This window comes from Gymnoscopelus braueri (assembly GCF_963280865.1).
Source record: "Gymnoscopelus braueri genome assembly, chromosome: 15".
Taxonomy (NCBI): Eukaryota; Metazoa; Chordata; class Actinopteri; order Myctophiformes; family Myctophidae; genus Gymnoscopelus; species Gymnoscopelus braueri.
The window spans coordinates 20,313,460-20,330,644 of record NC_137620.1 but is presented as its reverse complement, the minus strand read 5'-3'; the positions used below and the strand labels follow the sequence as shown (position 1 = coordinate 20,330,644).

The 17,185-nt window shown below is 41.2% G+C and overlaps 1 protein-coding gene across 2 annotated transcripts; it reads right to left on the bottom strand.

Moving 5' to 3' along the window:
- Nucleotides 1-1,147: 1,147 nt before the first annotated feature.
- hnrnpc (heterogeneous nuclear ribonucleoprotein C) lies at nucleotides 1,148-15,769 on the bottom strand. Of its 2 annotated transcripts, none has more exons than XM_080451131.1 (10): nucleotides 15,634-15,769; nucleotides 11,946-11,979; nucleotides 8,028-8,074; nucleotides 6,417-6,685; nucleotides 5,046-5,118; nucleotides 4,877-4,924; nucleotides 4,269-4,426; nucleotides 4,022-4,135; nucleotides 3,241-3,404; nucleotides 1,148-2,237 (listed from the first exon to the last, which is right to left on the bottom strand). In XM_080451131.1, exons 3-10 carry the CDS (start codon nucleotides 8,030-8,032, stop codon nucleotides 2,136-2,138), a joined length of 933 nt encoding a protein of 310 aa, XP_080307257.1. In that variant the 5' UTR covers nucleotides 8,033-8,074; nucleotides 11,946-11,979; nucleotides 15,634-15,769; the 3' UTR covers nucleotides 1,148-2,135. The 2 variants fall into 2 exon arrangements, with proteins under 2 accessions (XP_080307257.1, XP_080307258.1); XM_080451132.1 differs by having other exon boundaries at nucleotides 1,148-2,234.
- Nucleotides 15,770-17,185: the final 1,416 nt, after the last annotated feature.

The window sequence follows — 17,185 nt, the reverse complement described above, 5'->3', positions numbered from 1 at the left end:
TTCTCTTGTGGCATGTAACTGAGCTATTAGGGATTAACGTCATGTGGAGAACAGATATTAACTATGTCATGTCATTTCTTTGTTTCTCTCGTCTCCCTCTGTCCTGCCGCCAAAAGCCACAAAACCTTGTTACACTTGTCATGTCATCTCTCTCCATCTGTCATCTTCTCCTCCATCCGTCGTCGGTCTTCCGTAGGCTATAAAAACATCCATCTTCTATCCAGCCCTTCATCATCGGCCTCCCCTCGTCATGTTTTCCCCGGCTATGACTCTGTTGGTCTCACTTTAATCACATTTAAACACAAAGGCCGATTATTCATCTCTCTCTCTCTCTCTCCCTCTCTCATGATAATGATGACAGGAAAGTGACTAAGAAATTTAAAATAATCCTGAGTCTTTTTATGAGATTCAGTCACAACCATCTCAAACTGGCCTCGACATGCTCAAGATATCTCGAGCACACACACACGCGTGTGCGCGTAAGGGTGAATATAGGTTTTATATCTGCCATACAGACAGACCATACATTTAAAATGTTCCTGCACGCAGACGTTCTGGGTTCAGATAACAGGTGCTGTGATCTGGCTTGGAAAACATGTTTATTCAAACTCACCATGTGCAGTCAAATGACAAACATAATTCAGCACACTAAACAGAAACCAACAAACATGGGAGCAGTACAGCGTTACACAAGTCAAGGTCAGTTAAGGTCATAACGCCTCACAGCCTACAGTAGCGATGAAAAAAAAGTTAATCATTTCAGAGCAATTGAGCACAGTTGCATAATCTCATGATGTTTTGTACAGACTTATATTATTTATTTGCCATGCTGAACAGTTAAAATAAAACATTGTCCAACCAACAGTAAAACATGTCCTTGTGTCCTATTGTGAGTGAAGTTATGTTACACTGCCACCTGCTGGCGAGGTAGCAGTTTTTACAGAAGACAGTGATTTCCTCAGTGAACAGTTGCGTGGCCTCCAATCGTGTGCAACATGGGGCAGTGTGCCAATTACCAGGAGCAGGTAATTACTAAAATCACCTGATGTACTGTAGTGTAGGGTTAACCACTTAAACCCTAGTTACTTTACTTAGTTGACCGCAGTCCCTCACAGGTCTATACTAGGCTAACACTTATTATTTCCCCCCCCAATACACTATATCTTTGCTAAAAGAAATGCTGAATATTTGCCCCATAATAACCCCCTGTGTAGACTGAGTTTAGACCACGGCACAATTACACTCAAGCCAAGCTATTCAAGCCAAGCATGTGTGGTGGAAATGCTGATTTAGTGTGAGTGATAAAGGATTATGATATGACTGAGTTACTCAGTCGAGACTAAATACCAGTTTGGTGTAAATGTACCATACTGGGAGTTTTGCGTCTCTCCAATGGCGCGTTCCTCCCTCGTAGTTGCCGGGCCAGAAGGGTGATGGTTAACAAAAGTAAAAATATTAAGTAAGAGGAAGGTATATATAAAGAATAACATATATTTTACGTACTTATGTGTCTGTGTGTGAGTGTGTGTTTGTGTGAGAGAGTGAAAGAGAGAATGAATGGGAGAGAGGGAGAGGAACAGAGATGAGCTACAATACACTGTATTGTATAAATATGTCCAATCAAATAAAAAATGACCGCAGTATGGTGCGCTAATACAATCCTATGCAACGTGTGTGTGTGTGTGTGTGTGTGTGTGTGTGTGTGTGTGTGTGTGTGTGTGTGTGTGTGTGTGTGTGTGTGTGTGTACTTGTATTACTGTACTTGTGAGGGCCACAATTATACAATTATAGTAGAATTTGAGAAATAGATCATTTTTCTTGTTTAATTTATGGTAAAAAAAAAAAAAAGACGGTATTGGGGAGTTAGGCTTACGCAATTAGGAAAAGATTCAGGTTGGATTAGGCATTTAGAGGTTAGGTTTAGGAGATTGTTTTTGGGAGTTATGCTTGATTTATACTAAGTTGTGTGCCGGTGCTGCACAGAAAATAGAAGATTTTGGCTATTTCCGATGCTGTCCTACAATGTTTATGTCCTCACAAGTATAGTAGTAATACAAACACGTGTGTGTACGTGTGTGTGTGTGTGTGTGTGTGTGTGTGTGTGTGTGTGTGTGTGTCTGTGTTGAGTGTAGTGTTTAGGGGTCTTCTCCGTTGATGCTATCTCCATCATCCTCGCCTTCCTCCTGCTCTCCTTCCTCCTCTTCCTCCTCTTCCTCTCTCCCTCTACACTTCACCTGCTGGGTAAGAGGGCAGGTGTCAGTGTGAACACGACCGTCTCTACCAGAGTGCCATGACTTTTTCAAGATCGTTAGACGCAGCTGAAGGTAACAACATTCCTTATGAGTGTGTTGCATTGAGGTGATTCTGTGTGCCAGCATGAAGTTAACGCCATCGACCAATAAAGGGACTTGCTGCTGGAGACCGAGGATGGGACAAAACCCTATTTTGTACAACTCTGCTCTTCCAGATTATAAATTGAATCTCAAAATAGATGTGGTATGGTATGCAGTCAGCCGTCAGGCAGTTGGCATCACGCTGGGTGAGACATAGCTGGCAAGTATCTAAAGGCAAGTACTGGCATTTGGCAGAAGTACTACCCAAGGATAGCCCAAGGCTTTACAGATCCGTTTACATTCCTCGTGCATGAAACCCGTGTTGTGATTGGTTGAAAAATACAGTTTCCGGGGGAAGTATATATCGACGGAAGTCCCACCCCCTATAGACATGTTCTGCATTAGGTCGCAACCAGGCTTTTCTCTTCTTTATTTGTGTGTTTGTTTTTACATTAGGGGCAAGTATGATGTAGGGAGGTTCCCTGTCCTGCAGCGGAGCACCATGCCTTTATTGTTTTTCTAAGGACGGCTGGAGAAGAGGAGCGCTTGTTTTTGTTTCACTGACAAACACAAGTGTACATGTGAGTACAAATCTCAGCTTCAAGGTTCATTGCAAGCCTTGCTCAATAGAGTTTTTCTCTCTCTCTCTCTCTCTCTCTATTCACCTGTTTCCCTAGGCTGTGTTTTCCACTTCCTGTCGATTTCATTGGATATCATTGGTCATCTGACCAGTTTCATTGGATTTCATTGGATCAAATCGACAGGAAGTGGAAAACACACAGCCTAGGAAACAGGTGAATAACTTGGGCTCAAAACCAGTCTACATCTTCCCACTCCTCCTTCATCTCCACCCCACCTCCTTTTCCCTCTGCAACCTCCTCATTCAACGCCCCCCCCCCCTGCTCACCTCCTCCTCCTCCTCCTCCAACAGATCTCCCTCCTCCTCCGAGTCGTTCAGGAGGTCCTCGCTCCCCCGCTCTCTGTCCCGCTTCAGACTGTCCTCCTTCTTGCTGGACGTGGAGGAGTGGAGGGGAGACACCTCCCCCGGCTCGGCCTTTTGGCTCTTCAGTTCTGTAGGGAGAGGAAATGGGAGGTGATAAGAGGAAGGGCATAGTACAGAGGAGGAGGATTATCTTCCATACCTCCCCTGGGAATTGTGATACATGTGGACACAGCTTTTCCTACATAACTCCTATATTCTTGGTGGCGCACGCAGTTAGCAGACCAGTGAGTTGGAACGCATAATCTGAATATCCCTGGTTTGATTTTCTGCTGGAGACCTGCTACATTGCATGCATTTCGCATGTCCTTCCCCCAATCAATTTGTTTATTTCCATCGAGGACTACTTTGTAAACAAGGGCTTTCACTTCAGTAATGCTTTTAAAGTGCTATCCTCTGGCATTTTGTTTCATGATACTCCTTTGGGTAGCTTAACCTATGTTGTATCTGCTGGGTCAGCTCTATCTTTATGGTCAGTAGGTCAGCTAGCTTCAACGTGGAAGGGAAGACAAACAAACAAATTGAAACAAACGCTAATTATCTGTCAAAGAATTGAATTCAAAACAGTACTGTTGGTTCATAAAGCAACACTTGAATAGTGAATGTTAGGTTTCATGTGGTTAATCTCGGCCTCTGTGGTCTCCGTGCATGTCAGCCCGCCTGCCTGCATGTCTGCCTGCATGCCTACCTGACTTCTTGGTGTGGTCTTTCTCCATGTGTTCCAGGCTCTCCAGCAGGTAGTCCACCTTATGTTTGATCTGGGTCAGCTCTCTCTTAATGGTCTGCAGGTCATCTACCTTCACTGTGGCCAGAGGAAGACAGTCAGTCAGTCAAACAGATAGATTTCAAACAAACACTAATCATTATGAGGTCCTCTGGCTGGACTGTGTGTGTGTGTGTGTGTGTGTGTGTGTGTGTGTGTGCGTGTGTCCTACTTGCACGGGAGGTCCTCTGGCTGCTCTTAGAGGAAGGGAAACTGGCTTTGCGTCGACTGCCCCCGCCGCTCAGACTGACTCTAGGACGCTTGGAGGGGATGACGGCCCGCGAGAGAGGAGGTGGAGGCGGAGGCACGCGTGACGGGTAGGTGTACATCCTAAAAGATGGAGTCACAAAGACGATGGATGCATGCATGCCTGTTGTTCGGAGCAGGCCGGCTCTTCTGACCCGATAACTTCACACTCTACACTGCACATCCGGGTTCTCAGCAATAAACCCAGCAAATGTGAAGTGTGTGGATTGTATGCAATAAATCAATCAATCAATCAATCAATAAATAAAATAAATGTGTGTGTGTGTGTACATACAGTACATACTGCATAAGTATGACCGTACTGTACGTACAGACATACATACAGAGATTCGTGGAATTTATAGATAGGGACTTTCTTTGACAACAATGTTTAGCAACATTTCTATGTGCACCGTTACCTTTATATTCATTCAGTAAAATGTGTGTGTGTGTGTGCACCCGTGCGTGCGTGATTCTTTTTTTTTAGGAAAATGTATGAAACAAGAAAATAAAAATGTATAAATCACAACTTACCTGTCATAGTAATCTCTTTGGAAGTCGTAGTCCAAATCAAATGTGGGACTGTGCACAGAAAAAGAAAGATGCTAGTAGGAGGATCAACTAAACTTAAAGCAATGTACAGTTACATACTGTAGATACATGCGTGCAACCTTACTAGAAATGACACAAGCTGAAAACACACCTGTACATGTCTCCTGCAGACCGTTTCACTGTCTTTGATCTGTGGGGCTTCGGTTCACCCGCCAGGTTGATGTCTGAGAGAGAGAGACATGAAGTGTGAAATTCCAATTAACATGTTATGACTGTGTGTGTGTGTGTGTGTGTCGAGAAAGGTCGTCACAGGCAGACCTGTATCCCGAGAGAAGACAGACTATGCACCCACTGCACACAAAATTAAGTGGAAACCGAGCTACACTTCCTAACCGTCTGTCCATTGTACCAAGACATCAGAGACACATACTTCCCACAGATTACAACCACACACAGAGATTTTGAAAACATGACCAATGACAAAAAACTCCCATACCTGCTGGGCGAAGTACAACAATGTGCAAACACAGCAGCAAGATTCGTGAGTTGCTGTGATAGGAAAAGGATATCAAACGGAACACAACCACCCTAAAGACTAATCATTGTGTATATTCCGGCACTATACCTGCACCCAGTGATCTTGGTACATAGAAATTGACCTATCGAAGATTCTGACTTTCAAATGTACATATTTTTTGTTTTGATTGTATTGCTGTATTGTTGTATTATGCTTTGGCAATGTAAACGTATGTTTTCTCATGCCAATAAAGCCCTTTGAATTGAATTGAATTGAATTGAGAGTGTGTGTGTGTGTGTGTGTGTGTGTGTGTGTGTGTGTGTGTGTGTGTGTGTGTGTGTGTGTGTGTGTGTGTGTGTGTGTGTGTGTGTGTGTGTGTGTGTGTGTGTGTGTGTGTGTGTGTGTGTGTGTGTGTGTGTGTGTGTCTCTCTGTTATCACACATTTCCCTCATTTTAGTGTCCTTGGAAGTTATTTTAGTGCTCAAGTGAAGAAGGCATTTGCTTCACCCCTACTGCCTTTCCCGTTCTAGTTAGCATACAATATTTAAAAAGCTCATGAGTGTGATCCACTGTATCACCCTTTTGGTGTTGCACATATTAAACAATGTCACAAGTCAAACCTGGATTTGAACTCCAGTCTTCAGCATTGGGAAACCAAAATATTAGGGGTGTCGAAAATTATCGATGTGAATCGGTAATCGATTTTAACATTAACGATGCGACTACATCGATGCGCGTATAACTGGACCGGTCCAAAATTGCGTCTGAATCGGCCGCTGTTTCGGTCCAAAAGTTATTTAGAAATATCTACCCTTCAGCCAAAGGCTTCCGGTCTACAGGCAGAGTTACTCTGACTGCTGCTCATCTATACCGTTTTGGTCTTATGACCATCACACACCAACCCAGAGCAGTGTAGTCCAACCACGCACACACACACACACACACACACACACACACACACACACACACACACACACACACACACACACTCTCTAAGTCGCTCACCTAGCACCTGTCCCACGATCATGCGTCCATCCTCGCTGGCCACGGCGGTCCGGGCGTTCCTCTCGTTGGCGAACTGGACGAAGGCGAAGCCCTTGTGAACGGAGCAGCCCACGATCTTGCCGTACTTGGAGAAGATGGCCTCCACGTCGTTCTTGGTGACCAGTAGCGTGTTGAGGTTGCCGATGAAGACGCGCGAGTTGAGGGAGCGCGGGTCCGTCTTGTTGGTCACGTTGCTGGCCAAGTTACTGTCACTGGAGGTGGAAGACCAACTGGAAGGGGTGGGGGGGATATAAGTTTAAGGGGAAGAGAGGTTATACCAGTGTCAGTCTACCTTATGTGGATTATGGGGTCGACACGCGCTGACATTTTGCACCTTAATCCCATGTACAACGCACTGACTTTTGTCTTTTTTTGTTTTCTAGCAACATCCATAGAATATCATGCACAGTATACATCTGCTGCTATACTCGCGCACCTTTATATCTTATCTCAGGTACTATGTGTAAATATGTAGATAATTTGTTTGTTTTCTTTGATTGGTCTCTTTTCCCCCTTGCCCCCACCCCCCTTCTTCTTCTTCCCTTTCTTTTTTCTATGGAAATAACAATAAGATAGAACTTGCACGTATGATTCTGAGAAGAGGAGGTGAGGAAGAGGGTGGCATAGGATGGAAGTCAGCAAACAGGAAAGGAAAAGGGTGCAAAGAGACAAAGAAGAGAAGAGGGGGTAAGGATGGAGAGGAAGATTGGAAGAGGGTAAAGAGGGGAAGAGAGGGGGCAGAATAAAACGGAGAGATGGGGAGAGGATGATGACAAGTAGGGCTACACATGATTGGAAAGGTGTAGAGAGAAAAAAGGAGAGAGATGAGAATATGAATGCATGTCTACCATCCATAGCTGTATTTTGCATCTCTTCCCTTCCTCTCAATTAAGTCAATATTTTTCTTTGGGTATGCTTCAGTTAGCAACTGGAATTGTTGACATTCATGTTCCACTTGGTGCCATGACAAATTCCTGTTCTGCTATCCCACTATTCAAGCGATTCTGTTGTGATGTGAATGTGTGGGTGTTTGCATTGGGTCTGGAGGTGACTCTTTAAGCTTCTGCAACGAACCCATCAATAAATTCGGCCTTGCCTTACAAGTAGGCTCCTGACCAGATGTGACTAGTGATATGTTGTCTGTCAACAGTATACATTCTGTGTGTTTTTATATAGTGAGTCATTAATATGTACAGTATTATTTATTTCAGAGAACTGATACCATACATCTCACACTTTACAGCAATCACCCACATCTGTAAATGATCCTTTTGTTAATGTGCATTCCCATACTTTAGGATATGTTCATAAATTATATGTTTGATGTAGAAATTGGATGAAACAAATGTACTTCATCTTAAACACCCAATAACATAGGCCTAGTCCTGTGTCATTGGGTGTTTAAGATAAAGTAGATAAAGAAAAGACAATGAGCATACACAAATATTGTTTAAATTTGTTTTTAAAATATCATTATGTCCTATTTCGGCTTTTTGAAACATAGTTGCCTACTATAATAGTATTACAGAATAATATACTGTGTGTTTGGGGTTTGAAATTGCCATCACTCACTCCATTGTGTCTGCCTTGGTGGTGGAGGTCTGCCTGCCTGCCTGCCTCTGTTGGAGAGAAGAGTGTTGTTATTGGTCCCCCGATCCTGGGGGGAGGGAGGCTCAAAGGGCCACTATGGGAGTTGTAGTCAGTAGTCACTATGGGAGTTGTAGTCACTATGGGCGAAAAAAACTACGTACAGCTACAAAAAGTGAGGTATTTCAATTGAAAACTACCTCTGTGAACAAAGTTGGGAATGTGCCAGGATGTAAAAGAGGAGGGGGAAGAAAGTAAAAAAAAAAAGGGGACACCACACAAAAACCTGTTGGGGATAAATATTTGTTATCACAATTGTTTAAGACATTGAATGACAGTGACGGAGAAAGCAGCTGGTAAATGGCTCAAATGGACAGTAGAAACTCTCTCTAAAGCTAAAAATGAATGTTTAAGACATTTGTGTAAAAACACACTTTGCTAAAAAGTTGGGATATTTTTTTCATATAAGGTCATACATATTATTTTAAGAGAAAGGAGTGTGTGTGTGTGTGTGTGTGTGTGTGTGTGTGTGTGTGTGTGTGTGTGTGTGTGTGTGTGTGTGTGCATGTGTGTGCATGCATGTGCACGTGCATGTACTGTATGTATGTTTTTTTAATGCATACATTGACTGTTAATGCATGTCTTCAAAAAGTTTCTAAAATTGCTAATATAGCCAATCAGACTATTTTCACCAAGCAACACCGCTGTACAATTAAATAGAAAATATGTCTTAAGTGGATAATGTTAGTACATATTCTTTCACCTGTTCTTAAATTAATTGAACCTAACTAGTTGTATAGCAATTGGGTCAATCTTAATTCACACCCTGCCATGCAAACCATGCAGCTACTGCCATTACAAAAACACATCCTCTGCTCCCAAAGCTCACAACTCCAGCCTGTCTGGCTAAAATGTAACCAAATCTTTCTCTCTCTCTCTCTGGGCAATTGTTTTCAGAAGGAGATCACATTGTTTATGGCGGGCTATCTAGCCAGTGCTTAAAGGGATATTTCACTTTCAAAAAAACTTTTGGTCATTTTATCATCTACTCAGGCCTTTGTGAACCGTGTTAGATTCATCAAAAACACCCGTCCTTGGTTCTGGTGACTCATCCTGCCCTCCTAATGTGTCAGGGGGCCGTGTTTTTTCAATACATTTTTTCATTTATTTTTTATATATTTTTTGGAAATGAAAAAAGTAATCGGAAAAACACGGCCCCCTCACGCATTGGGAGGGCAGGGTGAGTCACCAGAACCAAGGACGGGTGTTTTTGATGAATCTAACATGGTTAAAATGGAGTTTGAAGTTACAATGGGTTTGTATAGGAAGGGGGCGTGTCTGATAAAATGAATATCAAATATCTAAATAATTAATCAAGCAACTTAAAAACTGTCTGGGGGGTTCACAAAGGCCTGAGTAGATGATAAAATGACCAAAAGTTTTTTTGAAAGTGAAATATCCCTTTAATGCTCTCATCACCCCTACATGATTTGACTGGGTTGTTTTCATCCCACGGCCAAATGACAGCTGCAACTACCAAACAGAATGTGCTCACAGGGGGGCCGGTAAAGTACCGCAGAGTGCTCACTGCTCAGGGATGTTTATAATTGTGTGTGTCCAGTAAGAACTTGAACAATGTCCACACTAGAATACAAACTATTGACAATGTCAGGTTTAACTTTGAGTGGATAATCTCTTCTCTAAAAGAGAAACCTGAAGCCTGAGCCGGCATTTTGGCCTTGTCCCTATGGCCTGCCCTATGGTATGAGGATGATACTACCGGTTAGAGGTTTGATGCCCTGGGCAGAGCATGGCACTGCCAGCCTTATAGGTGTGATTGCTTGTGTAACTCATTGGGGTTCAAATTGTATTAGGGGTTAAAAGTTTGCTTCCCTGGGGAAATGAAAAAGACAATCAAAAGGCTTTCCCACCTAATTCCCAGGTTCCATGCATTTGTCTATATGGTGAGGTGAGAATTTGGTGTAGGCCATTAAGCATGAATTCTGCAACCTCGCCTCATGACACATTGTGAGCTGGTAGATCTGCTATTTTCAGCACATGACACCATATAAATTAAGCATTAGTCTGAATATCATGTCTTTTTATGCACTGATAAATAATCAAAAAGGCCAAGCTTGTGAGTGTGGAATATTGTTTGTGATTGCTTGTGCAACTCATGGGGCGTAGCTATGGCCCTGGCAAAGCTATAGTGGCTACAGATACAGTATCTGTCTCATGGGACTCCACAGTATATAGTAGTACAGCATGCAGTGTATTTCTGATGTCATTCAAGGAATTCATTTGGTGCGAGTGTATAGTACATTCCAGAGTCTTAAATGAACTCTCAAGAGTTAAATTAAGACTCCAGAATGCATAGTTTAATGCTTGTGAGCACAGATTAGATGCCAGCTGGTGTCACTGGCACAGGGGACTGTGCATTTATATAAGACAGGGGTCTTCTATGTTTGTCAGGCCAAGGACCCCTTAGCTGAGAGAGAGAGAGAGAAGCAGGAACCCGTTTACCCCAACATTGTATAAAATTGTGTTGCAGATAGATTGTGTTTTTCATAATGTCATAGACTTGTTTGACAGCACTATCATCATCAGTGTTGTGTCAATTCATGTTTTTTGGTTTGTTGACATTAATGTTTGATTCATGTTAATGTGTATTTTCAGACATTTAAACCACTTAAACCCTCAATACTAAATAAACCTGACCGTTGGCTCTGTACTGGGATTGCTCCTTTTTCCCCCTCTACACCAAACTACTTTGCTGAAAATAGCAGATCTACAAGCTCAAGCTTGTAGATCTGCTATTGTCTGCACATTTCCCCCTCAGAATGGGGATGCTAGGGTTCAAGTGGTTAATGTATTAAAAAATCCAATCACACAAAGATTTGGCGGCCCCCCTGTAGTAACTCTGAGGACCCCCTAGGGGTCCCGGACCCCCTGTTGAAGACCCCTGAAGGACATTAGGAATGTGCACTGAATTTGTACAGTATGTGCATAATGTAATGTGAGGAACTACAAAATCTAGAGGCAAAGAATTGAGACTGGGAGTTTAACAATGACTCCATCATTTTTACTGTGTGTAGCCTTAACATTATTAAGTGCACAATTAGTAATTAACATACACAGATTGGGTATGCTTACATAACTCCCGTTCAATAGTTGATAGTGAAAATTGTACGACCACTAATTTATTAGGAGTAATAATCCCTCTTAAAAGACAAATACTTTAATGTGTATGCATTGCATTATTTTTTTTCGACTGTGATTCCACAAAAATCCCCATGCACACAGCCAATCACATTGCAAAGACGGTTCGCCCCATGCCCTTAATCACAGAGCATGGGGTATTATTTGGTAAAAGCGAATAATTGTTCGTTTTCTATTTCAGTAGATCAACATGAAGAGATTTATGGTAACACTTTACTGTCCGATGGCCTTATGCTGGTGAATTCAACTGTGTATTCGTGTATGAAAAATCGTTGTGAGTGCAGTGATATGGTTAGTTATGTGCTTAATGGAAAATGTATCTAAACTGTATTGTTTGGGGAGATCTTTTTGTATTTTACAGTGTTATTTTATACTTTCTAAGTCATAGTACACAGCTTTCTGTACACTGTTATAGGGCCACCGTAATAGAGTCACCAAGGAACAAGAGGGAGGGACGGTTATAAGGTAACTAAATCTAAAAATGCAGTTAAGAAACATTTGTTTTGATTGCATATCACAACACAACGAAAAGAAAAGAAAAAACACTACATGCTACTTGTGTTGGGGAATCTAAAAGGAAATCAGGCTAGTTCACAAAGGGGCAAAGCAGAACTGAAATGTAAAAAAAGAAAAAAATGGAGATGAAAAAAAATAGGAGGGGGGTGGGGGTTGAGACCAACTTACGATTTGTTGTTGCTCAAAAAAGCTGCTTCAAAAACTAAAGAGGGGGAAACACAAAAAAGTGACATTAGAAAATAAGGCCTTTGCCAAAGATGACCTGAATGTCTCAGCATACCTGCAGTACCAGGGATGGAAATAGGGGGGCAGAGTGAGTTTCAATGAAATATACAGATTATGCCTTATTAAATCACCACCAACGGTTCCCCCGAGCAAACGCTCACAGTCAATCTGTCTCAAATCAGACCTTTGAAACATAAATTATATGCAGGTCTGAAATACAGTTTGATAAAGCACATATGTATACTTAGCTCACTATAATGCAGAATATTATTCAAACTTGGGTTAAGAGGTCAACTCAAATTGTAGTATGAAAGCGCTGCTCACCAAAATAAACCGGAATTATTTCATTCATTATACATTTTGAGAAAGATTTTGTTTTACTTTTGTAGAGCATTTCATAATAAATATCCTTAATTTATTGACGATGCAACAAAATGAACTCAAACCCAATTCAGGGAAGAAAAAAAACAAAACAAACAAAAACATAGAATGCCCTATACTGAGTGTACGTATACGGTTGTGCATTTTCACGTTCTTCACAGCATGGCCTATATTGACCAGGCTTCTCATTGGAGCAGTGATTTATAAGCTCAAAGTATTGTTCATGAATTTCATTACATTTATATATATATATATATATTTCATGAACAATATGTTGCTATATAGGCATTTAGGATATATATATATAATTATTATTTTTATATAATTATTATTTTTTATTAATGGTTAATGTTTTTTATAAAGTTCTCAAATCATATAAGTTTGCACTCATTCAATGAGAGCACAGGAGCTCAGAATGTGTGCACTTTTGTTTCTCTCTGTGACTTTTCAAGTAACAATACCATACTGGAGAGTTAGCTCTAATTAGTTTTCTTACCAGGGCATACAAATGTTATCAGGGGGCTAATATGTCCCCGTCTGATCAGGACATGTGACAGTACCAATGCTGGCAGCACTGTAGTCTATTTAAGTTGACCCGTTCCGTTCATTTTCTTTTTTTCTTTCTCTTCAGGGGTCATCAATATGTCCATACACGGACAAATGTGTTTGTGGCAAGACTTGTCCTTGTCCGTGGCAAATTTTAGATTAGGTTTTTACATGTCAGTCTCCAGGTTTTCTTCAGAATATGTATGACACTGATTTACTATGACACATTAGTCCACTAATACAGTGGTTCTCAAACTTTTTATTTTAAAAAGGGACCCCCATAACTCTAACTCTTGAGTACAAATGTAACCAAATGGACCTGTATGGTCCATTTGGTTCCATTTGTACACTCTCAGAGTTAAAGACCTGTAATGGACTATTTGAACCACCTTCAAGCAACCCAGAAGGTCCCTCAAGTTGCCCACTTTGAAGACCACAGCACTAGTAGAATACATTTAGGGCTAGCTCCGTTTTTGGTAATAGTTGTATGTCCATGGCAAAACAATAATTTTGACAGAAATGTCCACCACAAGCCGGCATGGCGATGAACCCTGTTTCTTTCATGTTCTCATTTTGGTTTCTGATTTGCACCAGGATCATCCATCCTGTGTGTGTGTGTGTGTGTGTGTGTGTGTGTGTGTGTGTGTGTGTGTGTGTGTGTGTGTGTGTGTGTGTGTGTGTGTGTGTGTGTGTGCGTACACTCATGGAGGATATAGGCTCTTGGGATGAAAACACCACACCATGTGGCATGTGTCATATATAACATAATATCAAGGGCTATGCAATATCAAGGTGAGAGCATATGAAACCTGAGCCTTCTATATTTGAGCTGTGGTTGTATTACTACTAATGTACACACAGGGACACAAACCAGAGGCCTGACACATTTTTATGGTCTGCCGATGGCCCAGAGGGACATTTATCTTTGCCCCCTGCATTCCTTTTCACTGGATAATGAGTACAGACCCCATCAGGCAGAACAACACCTGGAGCTGGAAGGATCTTTGCCCCCCAGGAGTCGAAATGGTACATAAAAGTTTCTAAACCACTGAGCAACAGCCACACCACATGAAGCCTTTTTTTGTTTTTAAATCCCACAACTGGACTCAAATCATTGCATAGATGGGAATACAAAGTGATCATTCACAAAAAGACAGTTAAAATCGACCCCCCTGCCCTGGGTTAATCTAGGCGAATGTACAGTCCATTCATTAATTTGAATTAAAACCAAAAACCTATCCATCCTTCTTTAGCCTATAAGCAGCAGTATGACAATGCAGAACAAACAGGAGGTATGGATGCATGGGTTTCTTAATCTGCAGATGACTTTAATGATTATCATATTCACCAAATATACAAACTCCCTAGCTCTGGTCCATGGCGTGAGAAGGAGTTCTCCTTAGCGCCATGTTACTTTCGAGCCGTTGCCTGAACACCCGCGGTGGCGCCTCTCGTCTTTAGTCAAAAATAAAAAAATACACTTTTGCTACTCACCAAAACAAAGACTGATTTAAGATGTTGAAAGCCTACTTTCCTTGGTGGGAATACTCTGAGCCCCCCACCTCACGTCTAAAATACACTTTTTGTCCAAAATATAAAATAATCCACCGGATGGAAAACGTTTTTTAGTTGTTCCACTGCGCCCCCTATAGGTCCAGTCACAATGGAATTTTTCAAATGACAAGATCTGTAGGGGGCGCAGTGGAATAACTATCCCCCCCTCATCCGGTGGATTAGTTTACATTTTGGACAAAAAGTGTATTTTAGACGTGAGGTGGGGGGCTCGGAGTGTTCCCACCAAGGAAAGTAGGCTTTCAACATCTTATAACCGTCATTGTTTTGGCTAGTAGCGAAAGTGTATTTTTTTATTTTTACTAAAGACGAGAGGCTACGGCCGCTGCTACCAGGGGTGTTCAGGCAACGGATCGAAAAGTAACATAGCGTTAAGGAGAACTCCTTCTAACGCTATGGACCAGAGCTACAAAGTCCCAATAGCATTGAGTCTATGCATGGCAGCACAACAGGCCCAAAACAGAGCTTGCTTCATGAAAACGCCCCCCTTTGATCTCTCTCTTCATCGAGAAAAAAAAACATCTTGCCTGAAAAATTACATCACTTTGTCAGGGATATAACGTTACTGTCTGAAGATTACCAAGAAAATACGAAAAACACATCTTTAGCACGCAGTCAACTTCAAACGGCAGTAAAATCTGGTTACTGGTGGGGGGCGGCAAAACAAAGAATGACAATAAAAAGCCTTTTGAAAATCCAGAAAAAGGGCCACCTATCATTCTGTCCAGAAAAGAACTCGTTGCAACTGGTTAAAAATATGACCACAAACAATCAAATTAATGCTCAGAATACTGTGAACCCTGCAAAAAAAATTCCAGGTTTTAAATGTCTTATTCGAGAAAATGCCAGGTTTAAAATGTCTTATTCGAGAGAAAAAACAAGTCAAAAACGTGTTTTGTGGATTGGGAGCTATAAACTCTACTGTTCTGCGTAGCTTATTATCGCCACCAGCTTGAATCACAAAATGTACGCCAACTATAAAGCAAACACAGTCTCAGAAATACCACCAGCCAGAAAAATACATTAAAAATAAAATCAAAAAAAATCCCAAAGATGGTTTCAAACTTCAAAGTCAGAAAAAAAAATTAAAAATAAAAATAGGAAAAAAAATCTCTCTGTTAAAAATACTCACCAGGAGCTTACTATTAAAAATGAGTAAAATTCAACGACGTTTTACTTGGTGTAGGTTTAATAATCCGAGTCAAGTGTCTGATACCATCACCTTGAAACCAGCAACCACGAAATGGCGTCTAGCCGTCTAAGCTCAGTGTTGCCACGTTTCGCGAGAGAAACAAGCAACCAGGTCTATGAAAACAAGTCCAAAAGAAGCGACTATTACTACGTTATAATGGGCCACATGAGCACTTTAAACCTATATACTGTGTATGCACCGGCTATTTGAAAATATCCGATCTATTTCGTCGAGCTTGTAGATCTGCTTTTTCGAAAAATAAATCTTCCTGAAATAAAATGTGGAATATTTGGAATATTTTGGAAACATTCTAACAACGCAAATCTGGTATGGGGCTTCCCTGGCACAAAACATTTTCATCTGGGGGTTAGGGGACAAATACATATTAATTTGGGGGTCTATAACATGAAAATATTTGAGAAGTACTGGTTTAACAACATTAGGAAACAAGCCCAAATAAGCAACTGCACTTAAGAAACAAGCCCAAATAAGGAACTACACTTTAGAGACAAGTCCAAATAAGCAACTACACTTTAGAAACAAGCCTAAATGAGCAACTACACTTTAGAAACAAGCCCAAAAAAGCAACTACACTTTAGAAAAAAAGCCCAAAGTTGCTTATAATAAGCAGACTTGGCAACGCTGGTCTAAACTAGGAACAGATCATGCCCATATGTGGAATACTGATCTTTGATTGGCTGTTCCGAAGCCCGAGCGAGACATTCCTCTTGTGGATTGGTGGACACGCCTGTCAATCGCACCGATGAGGGCGGACACTTACGCACAGCGCATGCGCAGGTGCCGGGCACACGCATGCCAGCGGCACGCGCTTGGTTTGCACATGTACTCAGTGGTGGAAAAAATACTCAAATTTTTGTACTTAAGTAAAAGTATCAATACTGCAATGTAGAAATACTCTGTTATAAGTAAAAGCCCGGAATGTTGAAGTACAAAGTATTGGTATAAAAATGTACTTAAAGTTGCCTACCAAAGTAGAAAGTACTCATTATGCAGAAGGTCCCATTTCACAAGTTTTCAAATGTATAAAATGTATACAAATCTTTTGAAAATAGCAGATCTACAAGCTCATGATGCAATGCATTGTGAGCTTGTAGATTGGCTATTTTCAAATGGCCGAAATGTATATGGGCTGAAGTGGTTAATTTTTTAATAATAATCAAAATAGTAACAAGTAACTAAAGTTTTCAAATAGTTAGTGGAGTAAAAGTATAATATTTGCCTCTGAGGTGTAGTGGATTAGAAGCAAAAGTACAGAAAATTGGAAATACTCCAGTCAAAATTGTAGGCCTACTTGAGTAAATGTACTTTACACACTACACCACTGATGCAGATCGCAGGCACGCGCCCGCACAAACGGCAACAGGAGGAGTGGGCACTATTAATAGAGTGGGCACCTCGGTGTAAAATTGGCAATTTGTTGCAAAATGTTTTAAAAAATATATATTTGGAAATCTATATGATTAGAACATGA